We start from the raw sequence: 15115 nt of genomic DNA on the forward strand, positions 1-15115 counted from the left end.
GGTATTTCTGTCTGGCGCTTGGAATGAATTTTCACCTGGAAGAATGCTAAGTATTTGTTTCAAGGCTGTGGCTGTGTCCCGGAGAGCCAAAGAGACCCTTTCCCAGTCTGTTGCGGCCGGCACGCGGGACCAGACAACCAAGATCCTAAGCACCTTCCAGTGTGGAGTAAGTGGGATCTCAGTGTATCAAACATCAGGGGCGCGAAAGGTCAGGGGCCTGCGTTGCGCCCGGTGCCGGCCCGGCGGCGCTCTAACCACTGCGCCCCCGATCTCGTCCCCGCCGTCGGCCTCCAGCCACAGGCGTCGCTGTGCTCTCGCGCCGGCCCGGGAGCCGCGTTCCGCAGGGAGCAAGCGCTCGCGCAGAGCAGGGGTTTCAGTTTCTGGCGCGAACTTCCGCCGCTGCGAAGTTGCAGGGCGGCTTGGCGCGATGTCTGGGGACGGCAGCGGCCGCCGGTCCGAGGGCCGGGGCCGGGGCCGCGACCCGCACCGGGATCGCACCTGCTCCCGCTCCCGATCGCGCTCCCCGCTGTCGCCCGTGTCCCGCCGCGGCGCCGCGCCCGAGCGCAGGGAGGCCCCGGAGCGCCCGAGCTTGGAGGAGACGGAGCCGTCGGATTCCGGGGACGAGATGATGGACCCGGCGAGCTTGGAGGCGGAGACCGACCATGGCCTGTGCCGCCAGATCCGCCATCAGTACCGGGCGCTCATCAACTCGGTCCAACGTAAGGCGGGGCGGCGCGGGCGCGGGCGCGGGGCGGCGCGGGGCGGCGCGGGCGCGGGGCGGCGCGGGCGGCGGCCGGGGCCAGCCCTGCGCCGCCTGGCCGCGCCTCGATTGGCTTGCGAGGCGCTCGCATATCCGTCGTGCGGATAGCGCTGCACGACCTTGGCCGGGGCGCGCAGGTCCCCGAGGAGCAGGACGGCACCGCCGGAGGCCAGGCGCGGGCGGGCACTCGTGCGAGCCCAGATGGTCGGGAAGGGGGAGAGACGGCACGCGGAGCCTGGGCTCCTTCTCTTGCATCCAGCGGTTCCCAGCGAGCGCTCGCCCGCCCGCGGCAGCGTCGCCCGTGAACTGTCAGAAATTCAAATTCCCGGACCGCACTCCAGACCTATCCAGTCTGAAACTCTAGGTGGCCCAGGGGATCCTGTGGCTTGCAGAGTTTGAGAACCACTGTTAGCAGCGCTCCTCAGAGGCTGCAGAAGGAGTGGAGCCTTTGGGTGAAGTTTAGGGGGAGCCAAGTGGGTCCCCTTTTAAAGTTCATTCTGCTAAAGGGGTACAGTCCTCTTTCTCTCGCCTGGCCGTCTTGGTTAAAGAGATAAAGCTGTTGGAAGTAATTCCCCCGGGGAGCAGGGGGCGGGGCTTGGCCGTGTTGCTGCAGCTGGTCACTTTGTCAGCCATTTGTTAGCGAATGATGAGCACGCTTCCCAAAGCTTGTATTTTTTTAAATAGAAAACCGGGAGGATATATTGAATGCCAGCGACAAGTTAACAGAGGTCCTTGAAGAGGCCAACACCCTGTTTAATGGAGGTAATTCATTATTTTATGTATGGAAGCTTTGTGTTATCATATGTTTTAGGATAATTTTCATTAGTTTTACATAAGAAGCGAATTATCGACATCAGACAACTCCCACATTTATAATAGTGCTTAACTAGTTTGGGAACCGTTTTCACTGTAGCACTACTTCCACTTTTATTGTGCACTTACCATTCCCTAAGCATATAGTAAGGGCTTTACGTGAAATTTGGGGAGGTGGGGGGCTGTGTCTGACAAAGCCCCCCAGGTGGTTCTGTTGCTTGTTCAAATTTGAGAACTTTCTGTGTATTATCTTTCTACTGTATTGACTGCTGTATCCCCAGAATGCATTGGTTGAATGGATGAATTAAAAAGAAAGGACTGAGCTGGACCTTGACGTCCTGTTTCTTTCCCTGTCCTCCCGACCTCCCCTCCCTCAGCTCCTTCCTCTTGGTCCACCTGTAACCCAGTAGGGGTAGCCATGTCCAAAGGTGGCCCTGTTGGTCTCTGATGGGGGGAGGGGTGTGAGAAAGAGAGAGAGAAATCTCAGCACTGAACTCTAGACCTGTGTTGCAGAAGGAGGAGGCGCTAAAAAATAATCTTGGTTTGAATGAAAAGCAGCAGCAGTGTTAGTGGTAAGAGCAGTCTGTCTGTCTGAAGACAGAGGACAGGTCAGAGAGGCCCCTGATGTGGGCACTGGGTCACAGAGCCCTAGGATGAGTCCCCAGACCACTTTTCCCTCCTAAGTCCATTGGGAGCGGAAAGGGAGGGTGCAGGCAGACGCGGGTGAAGAAGCCGGCAGAGCCGGCCGCTGCCCGGACACCACGATTCCTCATGTTCTTTGAAGACCAGAATGTTTATTTCTGGTCATTCGCTAGTGTGGCTGATGTTTAAATGTCACCCACGTGCACATTTTCTATCTGTACGCCTTCAAATCTGTGTCTCTCTTGCTGTGACTGCCGCCTCCTTACCATCCCCCATCTTGGTCTACTTACCATCCCCCATCTTGGTCTACCAGTTCACCTAATTTCCGCAAACCTTCCGGAAGCCAGCCTTTCCTTTTCACCCTGTGAAATCCCTCCTCCACCCTCTAGGCTTTTCTTCTCTCCCAAGCCTGGACCCCCCCCAGGCTGGCTCCTCAAGGTTACTCTTGACCCCTTCGCCCCCTTATTATTATTATTCACCCAGCTTAAGAGTTGTCGATCAACAGATCGTTTCCCCCTCAGCCATTTCCACTGTGCTGGCTGGGTCACCTCTTTAAGGCAAAATTATTTACAACTGACCTGGGAGGTGGTCAGCCAGCACAGAACTCTGTATCCCCCGTAGACGTGGATCTGATGTTCTCAGTTTTAACTCTTTAGAGGCTTGGATCCATCCGTGAGAGATCTGCACTTTCCTCAGTGTGCGCTGTGACAGTGATGTGCTGGGGGGTCTAGAGCAGCCCAGGAACCCGCCCCTCTAGCTTCTGCCTCTGCCTCGTTCTCTCACTCATTGTCACTTTCGCAGTAACTCTCCTAAATTAAAACTGAGGAAAGGGACTTCGCTGGTGGCGCAGTGGTTAAGAATCCGCCTGCCAATGCAGGCGACATGGGTTCGAGCCCTGGTCCGGGAAGGTCCCACATGCTGCGGAGCAACTAAGCCCGTGCGCCACAACTACTGAGCCTGCGTTCTAAAGCCCGCGAGACACAACTACTGAGCCCCTGTTCCACAACTAGTGAAGCCTGTGCACCTAGAGCCCGCGCTCTGCAGCAAGAGAAGCCACCGCAATGAGAAGCCCGCACACCACAACGAAGAGTAGCCCCTGGTCGCCACAACTAGAGAAAGCCCGCGCTCAGCAGCGAAGACCCAATGCAGCCAATAAATAAATAAATATTTTAAAAAATTGTGATAATGTTAAAAAAAAAATGAAAATGATGTATAAATACAAAGCCTGGAGTCAGTAAGTTCACCAGCCTGAGGAATGTTCGGGAAATAGTAATTCAAACGAAATGGCCTTGGGGAGTGAGCCAAGCAAAGGTATTTGTGTATTTGTCTCTTCTTGGGTGTCTTTTCCATTTGCCTTTGCCGGTGTTCCTGGAGCGCTTTTTACACACTGCCTGTTCCCTTCGGAGTCTGATTAAACCCATTCCTCTCAGCCCTGCTGTTTCCCCCAGTGGACCCTTCCCTCACCTCCCCAAACTTCCTCCTCGGTTTCCCTGCCCCATTCCCTTCTTCTGTCCTATTTAAATCTTTTTCTGCCTATAGCTTATCTTAAATCCCATGCCCTCTGTCAAACGTCTTGGGATCGTCCATCCTCAGCGGTCACGGCCCTGCTGCCTGTAGACTGTTCATTTGGTGGTGCTCGTGCTGCCAGGTAGAGGCTGCATCTTCCGCTGCCGGCCCCGCACCTAATTTCACCTGAGGCTCCTTGACCACTTACCTGTTGCTGGTTGGCAAACCACCACGCCCAGCACGGTGCCTTACACATAGCAGGCATTCAGTTTGACTTACATCATCAGTGCGGTGTTAACAGTGGCTGGGATGGGTTGCTGGAGTCCAAGGGAAAAGCCGGTGTTGGAGATGATGGAGGTTTTGTTAAGCTGGGGTTGTTACGAGATTGCGGTTCAGTTCTCGGGAGTAGGAAAAGTGCAGAGGGAGCTGGCTTTTAGGAAGACTGGTTAGCTTTGATTTCAGATTTTGGTGAGCTGGGCAGGGGAACCAATTTTTAGACGGAGATGGATGACGTTTGAGATTTTTTTGGTCCCGTGGGAAATGCGGAGTAAGTGTAGTTGGAAGTTTTGGGAAAATACCTGTGGATAATGTGTATGTTGTAATGTGTGTGTTTTCCTTCTTTTTTGAATAGTGTCCCGAGCAAGAGAAGCAGTCCTAGACGCCCACTTTCTTGTTTTGGCTTCAGATTTGGGCAAAGAGAAGGCAAAGCAGCTGCGTTCTGATCTGAACTCGTTTGATATGTTAAGATATGTCGAGACCCTAGTAAGTTCAAAGCTACAGAATCTTAATAAAAAATGCTTCATCTGTCACATATTGTATAATTATCTACTTTGCTTATATCCATATGCAAATGGTTTTCACTTCATTTTTCCTTTTTTGGGCCTCAGATTCCTCCAAAGAGATCTTACCAAATTAAACAGATGACAGTCGAGCTCTGTGGTGGAATCTAGGTTGGCAGCTCAGAGCAGTTTGAAAATCTCCTAGCCTTCTAAGACTCTGGGCGCTATGTTTATTTCAAATGGCCATGTTTTTCCTCACTCAGCTGTCAGTTCATAAGTGTTCCAGCTTATTCTCAGTGACCTAGGACGTTTGTCCCAGGCTGGGCAAAAGCCCACACTGCAGGTGGCAGAGTTCAGCTGGAGATGACAGGTCTGGTGGAGGGGCCATGTTTTGATTTGTCTTTGAGAATATTTCAGAACCATCCGAATATGATTGGGGTTCTGCTTTTGGTTTTTTTCGTTGTTGTTGTTTTGTTCACCTGTCTTTGCCTCTTAATACGTTTGAATGGCTGTTACCTGAAATTTGGAAACTTTTCCTTGATGGATTTACCAAAAAAAAGCACAAGGAGACTAACTTTGTACGTTACTCTGTTGTCTTTTTTTCCTTGGTTCTACTTTGAGCCAACCTGTATCCTAGCATTTCTGCTAGGACATTGATTTTCTGACCAAATGTGTGTTAAAAGGTTATTAAAATGATTTAGTACCATGAGACCTGACCAGATAAAGTATTTTGTAAAGGTATGAGGCAGACGAGGTTTTCGTTGTTTCTAAAACCTTAGATTTTTTTAAAATTTAAATTTACTCTACTTAAATTTTAAACCTTAACATTTTCTTTTTTAACAACTTTAAAATTTTGACGTATCATGTATTTTGGAAAATGCACACTAATGTATAGCTCAATAAATAAAGTTAACTATGTATTGGGTAATCTTTTTAAAAATTACTTTTATTTATCAGGGTGAGCTTTGTACTTTAAATAACATATCAAAATAAATTCCAGAAGTCTTAAAGCAGTCCATATAAAACCTGAAATTAATAGCTGTCTAGTCTCTGGGAAGGGAAGATCTTTTCAAGTATGACACTAAATAAAAAGACTATAGAGAAAAGATTGGTAGATTTGACCAGACAGAAACTGAAATGTGTTCCTCCAAGCGTGCGGCGGTGGGACAGGGCGGCAGGAGGATGGGGTGGAGCTGACCACGCCTCTCTGATCGGGTTCTGGCAGCCTCTCCTTTCTTCAAAGTTTAACTGCCTTTAACGGGTGAAGCTCTCTGAGGGTTTTTGATTACTGTTTATATATGATACTACCATTTTAATTTGATAACCTCTAGGCATTTCATAATTTTATAGTGTAATAAAAGTGTACTTTCATAAAAGCAAATTTCATGTAATACACTTTCTGTAAGATAGCTTCAGGTAGCAGAATTATTAGACTTCCGCCAACTCTTCCCAGGAAGGCGGTTTTAAGATGAACGATTCTCTCCCTGACGCTAGGCCCCTGCTCTCTGGAAATGCTGAGATACGAGCTGAATAGAGGTCTCCAGGAGGTTGGCTGAAAAACGAAAATCCAAAGCCAGCTAAACTTCCCTGTTCTGTCTCAGAACTTTTGCTTGGGGATGTCATGTCATATTTTTATGCTAATTCAGCTTCGCTAATACTTTAAAAGTGAACTACGGGTGATCGGAAATTCCCGGTGGGCTTAGTTCTGGTCCGTCCACCCCTCAGCCTGCAGGGGGCTAGAGCAAGGTTTCTCAGGCTGGGCACGAAGGACATTTTGGGCTGGCTGAGTCTTTGTTGTGGGGGCCTGTTGTAGGATACTGAGAGCATCCTGGCTTCTGCCCACCAGCTGCCAGTAACGCTGCCCTCTCCGCCTCCCCCCAACCCAGTTGTGACAGCCAAAAATGTCTCCAGACATGAAGCCAAAAGACCCCTGCGGGGGCACGGGGGGTACAGAATCACTCTGGTGAGAACCATTGGTCTGGATCATCTCGCTTTCTTACCAAAAGGTTCTGAGTACATTGAGGAATATTTTCTGCCACAAAGAAGGTACCTTTGAAAATAGGAATTTATAATAAGAAATTTAGCCAACGTGTTAGGACAGCAAAAACAGACTTTGCCTCTGGCCTGTTGTTTAGTGATAGAGACGACTGGGTACGGTGAATGATTGCTTGTGGCTTAACTGGGGTTTTTGTTTCCCTTCGTTTTTGTAGCTGACACATATGGGTGTAAATCCGCTAGAAGCTGAAGAACTCATCCGTGATGAAGATAGTTCTGATTTTGAATTCATAGTCTATGACTCCTGGAAAATATCAGGCAGAACAGCAGAAAACACCTTTAATAAAACCCATACATTCCACTTTCTGTAAGATTATTTTAAAAATCCGACACACCAGCCATTTGTAAACCTTAAATTGTTTTTTATTGTAGGGGCAAAAATTCTTTGGTATTGTGGAGGTGACGATCATGATGACGTTGTTTGGAGACTTTCTAAACTTTGATTTAAAAGCCCATAAAATCTTGATGTGGATGGACCCTCATCCTGCTTAATTTAAGGAGGAAAGGCCGTGGGCTGGTACCTCCTTACCAGGGCGCCCTGCTGGCTCCTTAGCTTTCTTTCTTTTATTTTCTTTTTTATATTTATTTATTTACTTACTTATTTGGCTGTGCCGGGTCTTAGTTGCTCCTCTGCTTTCTGGCGTGGCAGACTTTGGGTCTGTGGCATAATGTCTGGCTTTGTTTTATCATCTTTAAAGTCCTTATCAGGTAGGAGGATGATACCTCCTATGAAAGATGTCTTAAAATTCTACCAGTATATGTAAAGTGCCATTTATTATATATAGTTTCCTGTTAGATGATCTCTGACTTATGTCTGAAGACTGCTTGAGTCACTATCACATAAACTGCCTAGTTCAGTTTTTGGATACAACTCTAATTTTGAAAAGCTTTTCTTTATACTCAGATGGAATTGGCTTCTGTCTTAATTTCCCAGCTCAGTCCTATGGAGAAGCTAAGAACAGCTCTTACTGGTTCTTCTGTGAGACAGCCTTTAAATACATAGTAGATAACTTCTCTGGGGTAAGCACCCAGGTGGTTTCTTCCTTAAGTGGATAGCTCCAGGGCATCTGTCTCTTCTGATTACCCTTCTAAACCTTCTGAGATTGGTAGTGTCTGTTAGAAGGCTTTGGAGATGCAGATGTGGTCCGTCTGGGGCGTGGGGCCCGGCATCTGTTTTTAACAAGACTTCCCTTAACTCAAGTGCCCAGAACCGCTGTATATTACAGCAAAAAAGTCAAGCTTCCTTACTATAGGAAAAGTCCAAGTCTTTTTTGTGGCTGAGTTGTAGGCTGTGTCATAAATCCTAGGATCTAAAGATAGCCTTTTGTTGTGTGACTTAACCTTTATCTCATGATGTAGCTCAACTTGCAGCCGCAATGATTTATGTACGGCTTTGCAGCCTTGCACTTGCTGTTTGTTCCCTTGGCCTGCAGTGTCCTTTCCCCTTTTTTTTCCATCTGGTAAGGTTTACTTCTCCCACAGGCACCAGCTTGGAAGCCTCCAGTGACTTCTCTAGACAGAGGTATCAGTGTAGGATCAGTTTTCCCAACCAGACCCCTCCCGTGTCTGGGTAGATCTCTCTGTCCAAATGCTCTCATAGCACTTGAGTAATACTCCACTACAGCACCACAGGATCTACCATATTATGTGGAAATGGACCTTTGTGCGTGAATATTTATCTGTCCATCTCTACTGTATACTTTGATTTCCTCAAGTGTAGGGACCACATGGGTCTAAATTCTCTGGGCCTTGGTTTCTGCATGGTACCTCTATAGGGCTTTTTTGGAAGGTGGAGGGAATCCAAATGGGAAAGGAATCCCTTGGCCTCTGCCTGACCTGTTATCTCCTAAGACAGGTGTGTTCTGGATTCCCAGGCTGTGGGCCTCTGCCCTGGCACCCCCAGACCAAAAGGCTTTTAAATCTTAACCCCAGTGGAGCTGTTCGTTCCCTTCCCCTGATCTCTGAAGTTGGCTTTGTGAAACAGACAACAGGCTAGCTGGGAGGACCACAGGCATATTCACCGGCTTACTGTTCAGAGTAAAATACGAACGTGTTGAGGAGGTATCTGGGATTGAGGCGAGCTCCTAAGAATTCTTTTAGACACACAGAGGGAGCAGAAAGGGTGTTACAAACCTGACACAAGAGTCTTGGTCTGATGTCACTCATACATCACTGATGCCTGGTTGCGAATTTGACTATGCCATGGGAACTGCTTTCAGTTAGTGAAATTAGTTTGTTTTAAAAACAAACAAAAGGGCTTCCCTGGTGGTGTGGTGGTTGAGAGTCCGCCTGCCGATGCAGGGGACACGGGTTCGTGCCCCGGTCCGGGAAGATCCCACATGCCGCGGAGCGGCTGGGCCCGTGAGCCATGGCCGCTGACCCTGCGCGTCCAGAGCCTGTGCTCCGCAACGGGAGAGGCCACAGCAGTGAGAGGCCAGTGTACCGCAAAAAACAAAAACAAAAACAAAAAACCCCCCAAAAAAAGACATGAGAGCATATTTTTCATTAGGTTGGGTTCAATACAAGGAGAGTGCCCCGTGCCAAAGCCACGAACCGAGCGTTCCAGAAAAGTTCGGATGATAGAAGAGCAGCAGGCAATGCCTGACGAGGTTTGTTTCTTCACACGTTGCCTTTTAACACACCTAATTTCAAATAGCCATTAATACGATGTACATGTACTTTGCCCATCTTTTCTAAGCTTTAGGGTCTGGAGTCAGGTTCTGTCACTTAAAAGTAATCATTTAATGTTTGAATCATTTTTGACATGTTTAAGCCTTTAAACATTTTATCGGATTGACCACTTGTCTTAGTTTTAACTCATTTCTATAGTTTGGATTCGTTCTCCCAAACCAGGGTTTCTTAACCTCAGCGCTGTCAGCATTTGGGCTGGATAATTCTTGGTTGTGAGAGGCTGTCCTGTGCATGACAGGATGTTTAGCAGCATCCTTGGCCTCTTCCCACTAGATGTTAATAGCATCCTGTCACTCCCCCTGCCCCACCCCAAGTATGACAACCAAATGTTAGCAAATGGCTCATCAGTGGGGTGGGGGAGGGGTGGTGCACAGTCACTCCCGGTTGAGAACCACTGTTCTAAATTGTCCCTTTTGTATTTTGCTATTTTATGTTCAACCTGAAAATGGTTGATTTGGTAATGCTACTCTTCTATTAGAAAATTAATATGAAAATGTTACTAAAACCAGAAAAATCTTTTTTAACTATTAGTTGTAAGATGGGGATAAAAACTGCTAGCAATCCCAGATAAAAGATATTTAGAGGAGTTTGGCCATGTAAGAGAGCAGGAAAGGTTAACAGGCAGACAAATAGGTCAGTCTGCTTGATAACGACTTTATATTTTCAGTTAAAAAGAATGGAAGAATCTCATCAAGAAGCAACAGAAAAAGAAGTAGAAAGAATCTTGGGATTGTTGCAAACATATTTTCAAAAAGATCGTAAGTATGATACCAAGCTCAAAAGGGAGCAACTTGTATTTATCAGGCCTGTGTCACTTTCAGTGAGAAGTTATTTTTATTCAAAAGGCATATATGTAATGTTTGAATCATTTTGATTCTTTCTTGACGTACGTCTTTAATGAGGCTTCTCCTTTCTAGAAATTCCATGAGAACATTGGTGTAGTAAATTCTCATTTTTATCTTTAGAAGGTGGGATATTTTTTCTGTTACAAAATAATACATGCCATAGAAGTGAGAAAAGTAAAAAGTCAAGTACCTATTCTACCTGTCCTCACTCCCTAGAGGTTGCCACTTATAAAATGTGATGTGTATATTTTCAGATTTTCTTATGTTTATGTCATAATAAATATGCAACTAAGTAGGGATATTTTTGTCGGTTTTTTGCTTTTTTCAAAGCTAATCATAATATACACATTATTCTGCAATATGACTTCTCCATGTGGACATTTTCCCACATCAATACATAAGATCCCGCTTATTCTTTTCAGTGATTCCCACTGGGTGGCTGTATCGTAAATATATTTAACAAACCCTCTATTAGTGGGCAAGTTCTTTATAACATTTTACTCTTGTGTAAACTGCTGGAGTGAAAAATCTTGGCACATAACTTTGCGCACATGTGCTAATATTTCTGTAGGACAGCTTACAGATTTTTAACAGGTACACAAGATTGCCCTCCAGCAGGGTTGTATTGATTTCCATCCCACAACAGGATGAATGCCCATTTCCTTTCTCTGGCTGACACTAGAGAGTATTGGTCTTAATTGATAAGCAAAAACAACTTTTCCTGTACTGAAGAATTTTTTCCTCTTTTGTCTGTAGCTGATACTCCGATGTCCTTCTTTGACTTTGTGGTTGATCCACATTCTTTTGCCCGAACAGTGGAAAACATCTTTCATGTTTCTTTTATTATAAGGGTAAGATTTAAGATGATTTCTCTAATTGTTTTTATATGCTTTTAAAAGGGTAAATAATAACAGGTATAGATGGGAGCTGGCAAAGGAATTTGTACTAACCAATAAGTGTTTTAGATCCATTGTAGCAAAACATTGACAAGTCATAGGCAGAAGGAACTAGCTAAAAACTTACATGCTTGCTTTTACATTATAGAAATTTTTTAGAGAAAGAATTGGCAAAATTTGAATATGGAACTTATAGATTAGATAACTGTATGATGTAAATGTTAAAGTTCCCAAACTTGTAGTTGTCGTGTTATGTACGAGAATATTCTTGTTTTCAAGAAACATACACTGAAGTCTTAGGGAAAAGGAACAGATTGTCCATCACTCATAAAAATTAATATATATATAGAGAAAGCAATAATGTAAATATGGCAAAAGTCAAATAATTGGTGACTCTGGGTAAAGGATATCTGGGAGGTCTTTACAGTAGTCTTGTAACTCTTAAGTTTGAAGTAATTTCAAACTAGATGGTTTAGGAAAAAAAAAAAAGTACTCAGAAATGTACTTTGAGAATTTGCTCTGGGCTGTCTTTAGTCTTCTGTCAGGTTGCATTCCTGCACTTGTAAGATGAGTTTGATTTTCATCTTACGCAAAAATCTTGTATGGACCAAAGTATTTTTCCAGAAACGATAACAAAGGCATATTTTGTCAATGGTAAATGGTAGAATTATGCATTATAAAATGTGGATATTCAGGAGTTCCCTGGCTATCCAGTGGTTAGGACTCCACACTCTCACTGCTGAGGGGCCCGGGTTCAGTCCCTGGTGGGGGAACTAAGATCCCACAAGCCAAGTGGCACAGACAAAAAATAATAATAAAAATAAAAAGTGGAATATTCAAAAAGTATGAATCAGTCAAAGAGTCAAGATGGTTACAGTTTTATTTAAGAGCTCCTCAGGATGCGGTTGTAAAAGAGCTGATTAGAACCTGAGGGATACCCCGTGTCGAGAAAGATGTTAGAGGAGGCTTGTCCATATAAACTCCTCATTGTTACGGTACACTTTGATTGTCTAAGGTTTAGAATTTTCTGGTTGAGTAATTTTTTCATCCAGTGGTTATAGGTTTTGAATCTAAATTTTAGTCTTCTCCTAAAATTACATTTGTGTTTTAGGATGGGTTTGCAAGAATAAGACTTGACCAAGACCGACTGCCAATAATAGGTAAATGATTCTATGTTCAGAAAAATTAGTTTTAGAGAAAGTGTACTTGTTACTAGAGTTTGTGAAATGTATTTTATTAAATGTAAACTAGTTTTTATTTTAGGTAACAAACTTTACAATGCTGTGTCTTCTTCAGCTAACTGAAAATGCTGAAAACGTAATCATAGTTTAAAACCTATGGATTCATCTGTGTCATTGATTGAACATCTATTGCTGTGAAGACAAACAAGAAATTATACAATTTCCCTTAAATTTTAATTTAGAAAGCTTGTAATTGCAGTTATTTTTGTAGTTTCCTTCTTTCTATTTTAACCCTAATGCCAGCAGCTCGAATCTTTAATTCTTTGTTGAATGATTCACACTGTCCATTACTCTTTGCCTTCTAAGGTCTCCTGTAGAGAATGAAGTTCTTTCATTGCACTTATGTCTTCCTTTAAAAGTTCTTAATTTCATGTTGGACCCACTAGGCCTGAGCTCTGTGGTTGGTTCATAGATATGCAGAGTTTTTCAAATGATTGGAATGTGTTATTCTACCACATTTTTTTCTGAATGGAAGCAAACGGAACTACTTGCTATTGTAATAATACAGCACAGTAATGCATGAAATCCTAATAAATATGTAATATTCTAAGTATCTTGTCGATACAGGTTTCATTCCTATTATTCATTGGTTTCTGTTCAGATTACCTCTTCTGACTTGATAACTTTTGAAAACTTTGTCTTTCAAACAGAGCCTGTTAATATTAACGAAGAAAGTGGAGGAATTGACCAAAACACTCAAATTAGGAATCAGGGAATTATAGCTTTGAGTTACCGTGACTGGGAGGTAATGCTCTGCATGTTGCCTTGGGCAGTTCGTCTTCAAGAATTCCTTTGCTGTAAACCCAGTGCCCAAATGTTCTTTGTTCTCTGCCAGGAGATTGTGAAGACCTTTGAGATCTCAGAGCCTATGATTACTTCAAGTCAAAGCCGGCAGAGGCTAAGTGCTTGACACCAGCTGAAGGTAACATTTCCTATGGGAAGCTGCACGTATTTATTAGTTTTTTTTCACATTCTGGTGAAATTTGGATTTTGCTTCCCTCTAGTGCCCCATTTTTAGAACTGTGTGTAACTGCTGAAAAATGCAGAACAGGACCTAGAGGTTGCAAGTTCCCTTCTTTGGATTGATTACTTTGGTGTTGTTAAGACTTGCCGTTGAAAGAGACAGAGCAGGGGTTGTTCTTGGTTTGGCTTTTTTTACGCCCAAACAAATGGATAAAGTAGATAAGTGAAATATTGAATCCTCCCATCAGTTTTGTTCATTGTCCCATTAGGTTCGCTTATTTTATAGGTACAAAGTAGAAAAGGAGGATTAAGACGGAATTACCTTGGAATGATGTTGGTAATGGGCATTTCTGAAATTTGAGTTATGCTTTTGAAGTAATTCTTCATCTTTATGGAGAACATTGCTGGGAGGAAATCTTAGTAATGATCTGTACTGCACACAGCTGTGGATGGGAATCAGAAGACTGGATTCCGTTGGCTCTGCCCTTTTAAAATGTTGGGCAGGTCAATCTCACCCAGCTTTGTTTTCCTTCTCTATAAATCTATCTATAAAATGGGGGGATTCTGAATTAGATAATTGCTAAGACTTTTTTTTGTAGCTCAAATTTTCTATGATTTGGAGAATTAAAATTAGCTTTTTAGTACTTAATGTAAACTTTTTTAAGGAAAAATAGCTTTCTTTTTAAAAGAAATCAAATGTCTCCTGAAACTATACATGAAACAGCATCTTTCACTTAAGCCCTCAGCTTGATTATGTATGCTCTTTATTATATTCCTATGAGATTTTGGAATTCAATTTCAAAGACAATAACATTTATTAGTAGATATTGAAGAGAGCTACTGACTTTGAGGGAAAAAGTTAAGTAACTGTTTACCTACCCTAAGATACTCATCCCCACAATATATTGGGGATTATTTGAGCATTTAAAAATTTAACATCTTTTCATTGCATCCATCAATACGTTAAATTCTCTGCTACAATCCAAGTAAAATGATGGTGACCAGTGTTTTCTGATACTGTCCATGATGGACAGAGTAAACTCACAGCATAACGAGTAGCCAAGAATTTATACTGTAGACGTTATCTGGGTCCAAACATCTTGCGACAATTAATGTAAACTCTTAACATGTGCTTCAATTAATTGAGCTTCTTTTGTTCCAAGATAATTGAAGGAAAGAGGAGAATTCATGTAAGATATATAATGTGTGTTTACTTGGGCCCTCCTCACTGAGGAGGGGCTGGTTGTTAGATTTCATGTGTGCGTCTTGAATGAACTTTTATCATTTATAAACTCTTAACCGGCTATTTTCCCCCTTTTTTTAGGACTCAAGTGGATAGTGAAGTCCAAAAAGGAAAGCAGCGTATTGTATTGTACATACTGTATGATTAAACATTTTTAAAGACAGATTGTTTTTAGTAAAGTGTAGCTTTTGATAGTTAATGGGTCGTCTTTGATTAAAGGAGGCTCACTGCCATATTCACAAATAATTGTAGTTATTCTTTATTTTCTGTCCTTGGGAAGAGTTTCTCCTTTCTCCAGTCCTGTCCCATTAGAAGTTTTAGTTAGGTTGTTAATGGCCTAAAGATCATTATGGTTCTTCGTGCATCTTTTTAGCTGTAAAGTCAGCTAGTCAAGTCAACAAATATTACGTGGCACCATATGAAATTGTTGGGTTTTTTAAGTAAAATACAGTCAAATATCAGCAATTTTATAGGATTCAGCCTGTGATTTACACACAAGAAACGACTCAGTCCTCTTTCAAGCCACGCCAGACCGCTTTGGATCTATCTTACCAGCAGTCCTCTCTTTGTACTTGAGGGCTGCTGACTGCGCAGAGAAAACCCGTAAGACAGGGTGGAGAGATGCTGCTCCCGTGGGTGCAGGGCCTTCAAGTCTGTCCTTGATGTTCTCTGCGTCCTAGT

At 43.6% G+C, this 15115-nt stretch overlaps 1 protein-coding gene across 2 annotated transcripts; it reads left to right on the top strand.

Annotated features, from left to right (window-relative positions):
* The first annotated feature begins 399 nt into the window (after positions 1-399).
* Positions 400-14724, top strand: NSMCE4A (NSE4 homolog A, SMC5-SMC6 complex component). 2 transcript variants are annotated; one of them, XM_030839287.3, is made up of 11 exons: positions 400-719; positions 1445-1522; positions 4353-4483; positions 6711-6862; positions 9065-9164; positions 9914-10004; positions 10848-10942; positions 12099-12147; positions 12879-12973; positions 13064-13150; positions 14516-14710. In XM_030839287.3, exons 1-10 carry the CDS (start codon positions 428-430, stop codon positions 13136-13138), a joined length of 1158 nt encoding a protein of 385 aa, XP_030695147.2. In that variant the 5' UTR covers positions 400-427; the 3' UTR covers positions 13139-13150; positions 14516-14710. The 2 variants fall into 2 exon arrangements, with proteins under 2 accessions (XP_030695147.2, XP_060142452.1); XM_060286469.2 differs by lacking the exons at positions 6711-6862; positions 9065-9164 and having other exon boundaries at positions 14516-14724.
* Positions 14725-15115: the final 391 nt, after the last annotated feature.

Source organism: Globicephala melas, chromosome 16 (assembly GCF_963455315.2).
Source record: "Globicephala melas chromosome 16, mGloMel1.2, whole genome shotgun sequence".
Taxonomy (NCBI): Eukaryota; Metazoa; Chordata; class Mammalia; order Artiodactyla; family Delphinidae; genus Globicephala; species Globicephala melas.

Coding starts and splice junctions, on each gene's coding strand:
- NSMCE4A (XM_030839287.3), top strand. CDS start 428: ATGTCTGGGGACGGCAGCGGCCGCCGGTCCGAGGGCCGGGGCCGGGGC. Junction 6,863..9,064: donor ACCCATACATTCCACTTTCT/GTAAGATTATTT, acceptor ATTTTTCATTAG/GTTGGGTTCAATACAAGGAG. Junction 12,974..13,063: donor TGAGTTACCGTGACTGGGAG/GTAATGCTCTGC, acceptor GTTCTCTGCCAG/GAGATTGTGAAGACCTTTGA.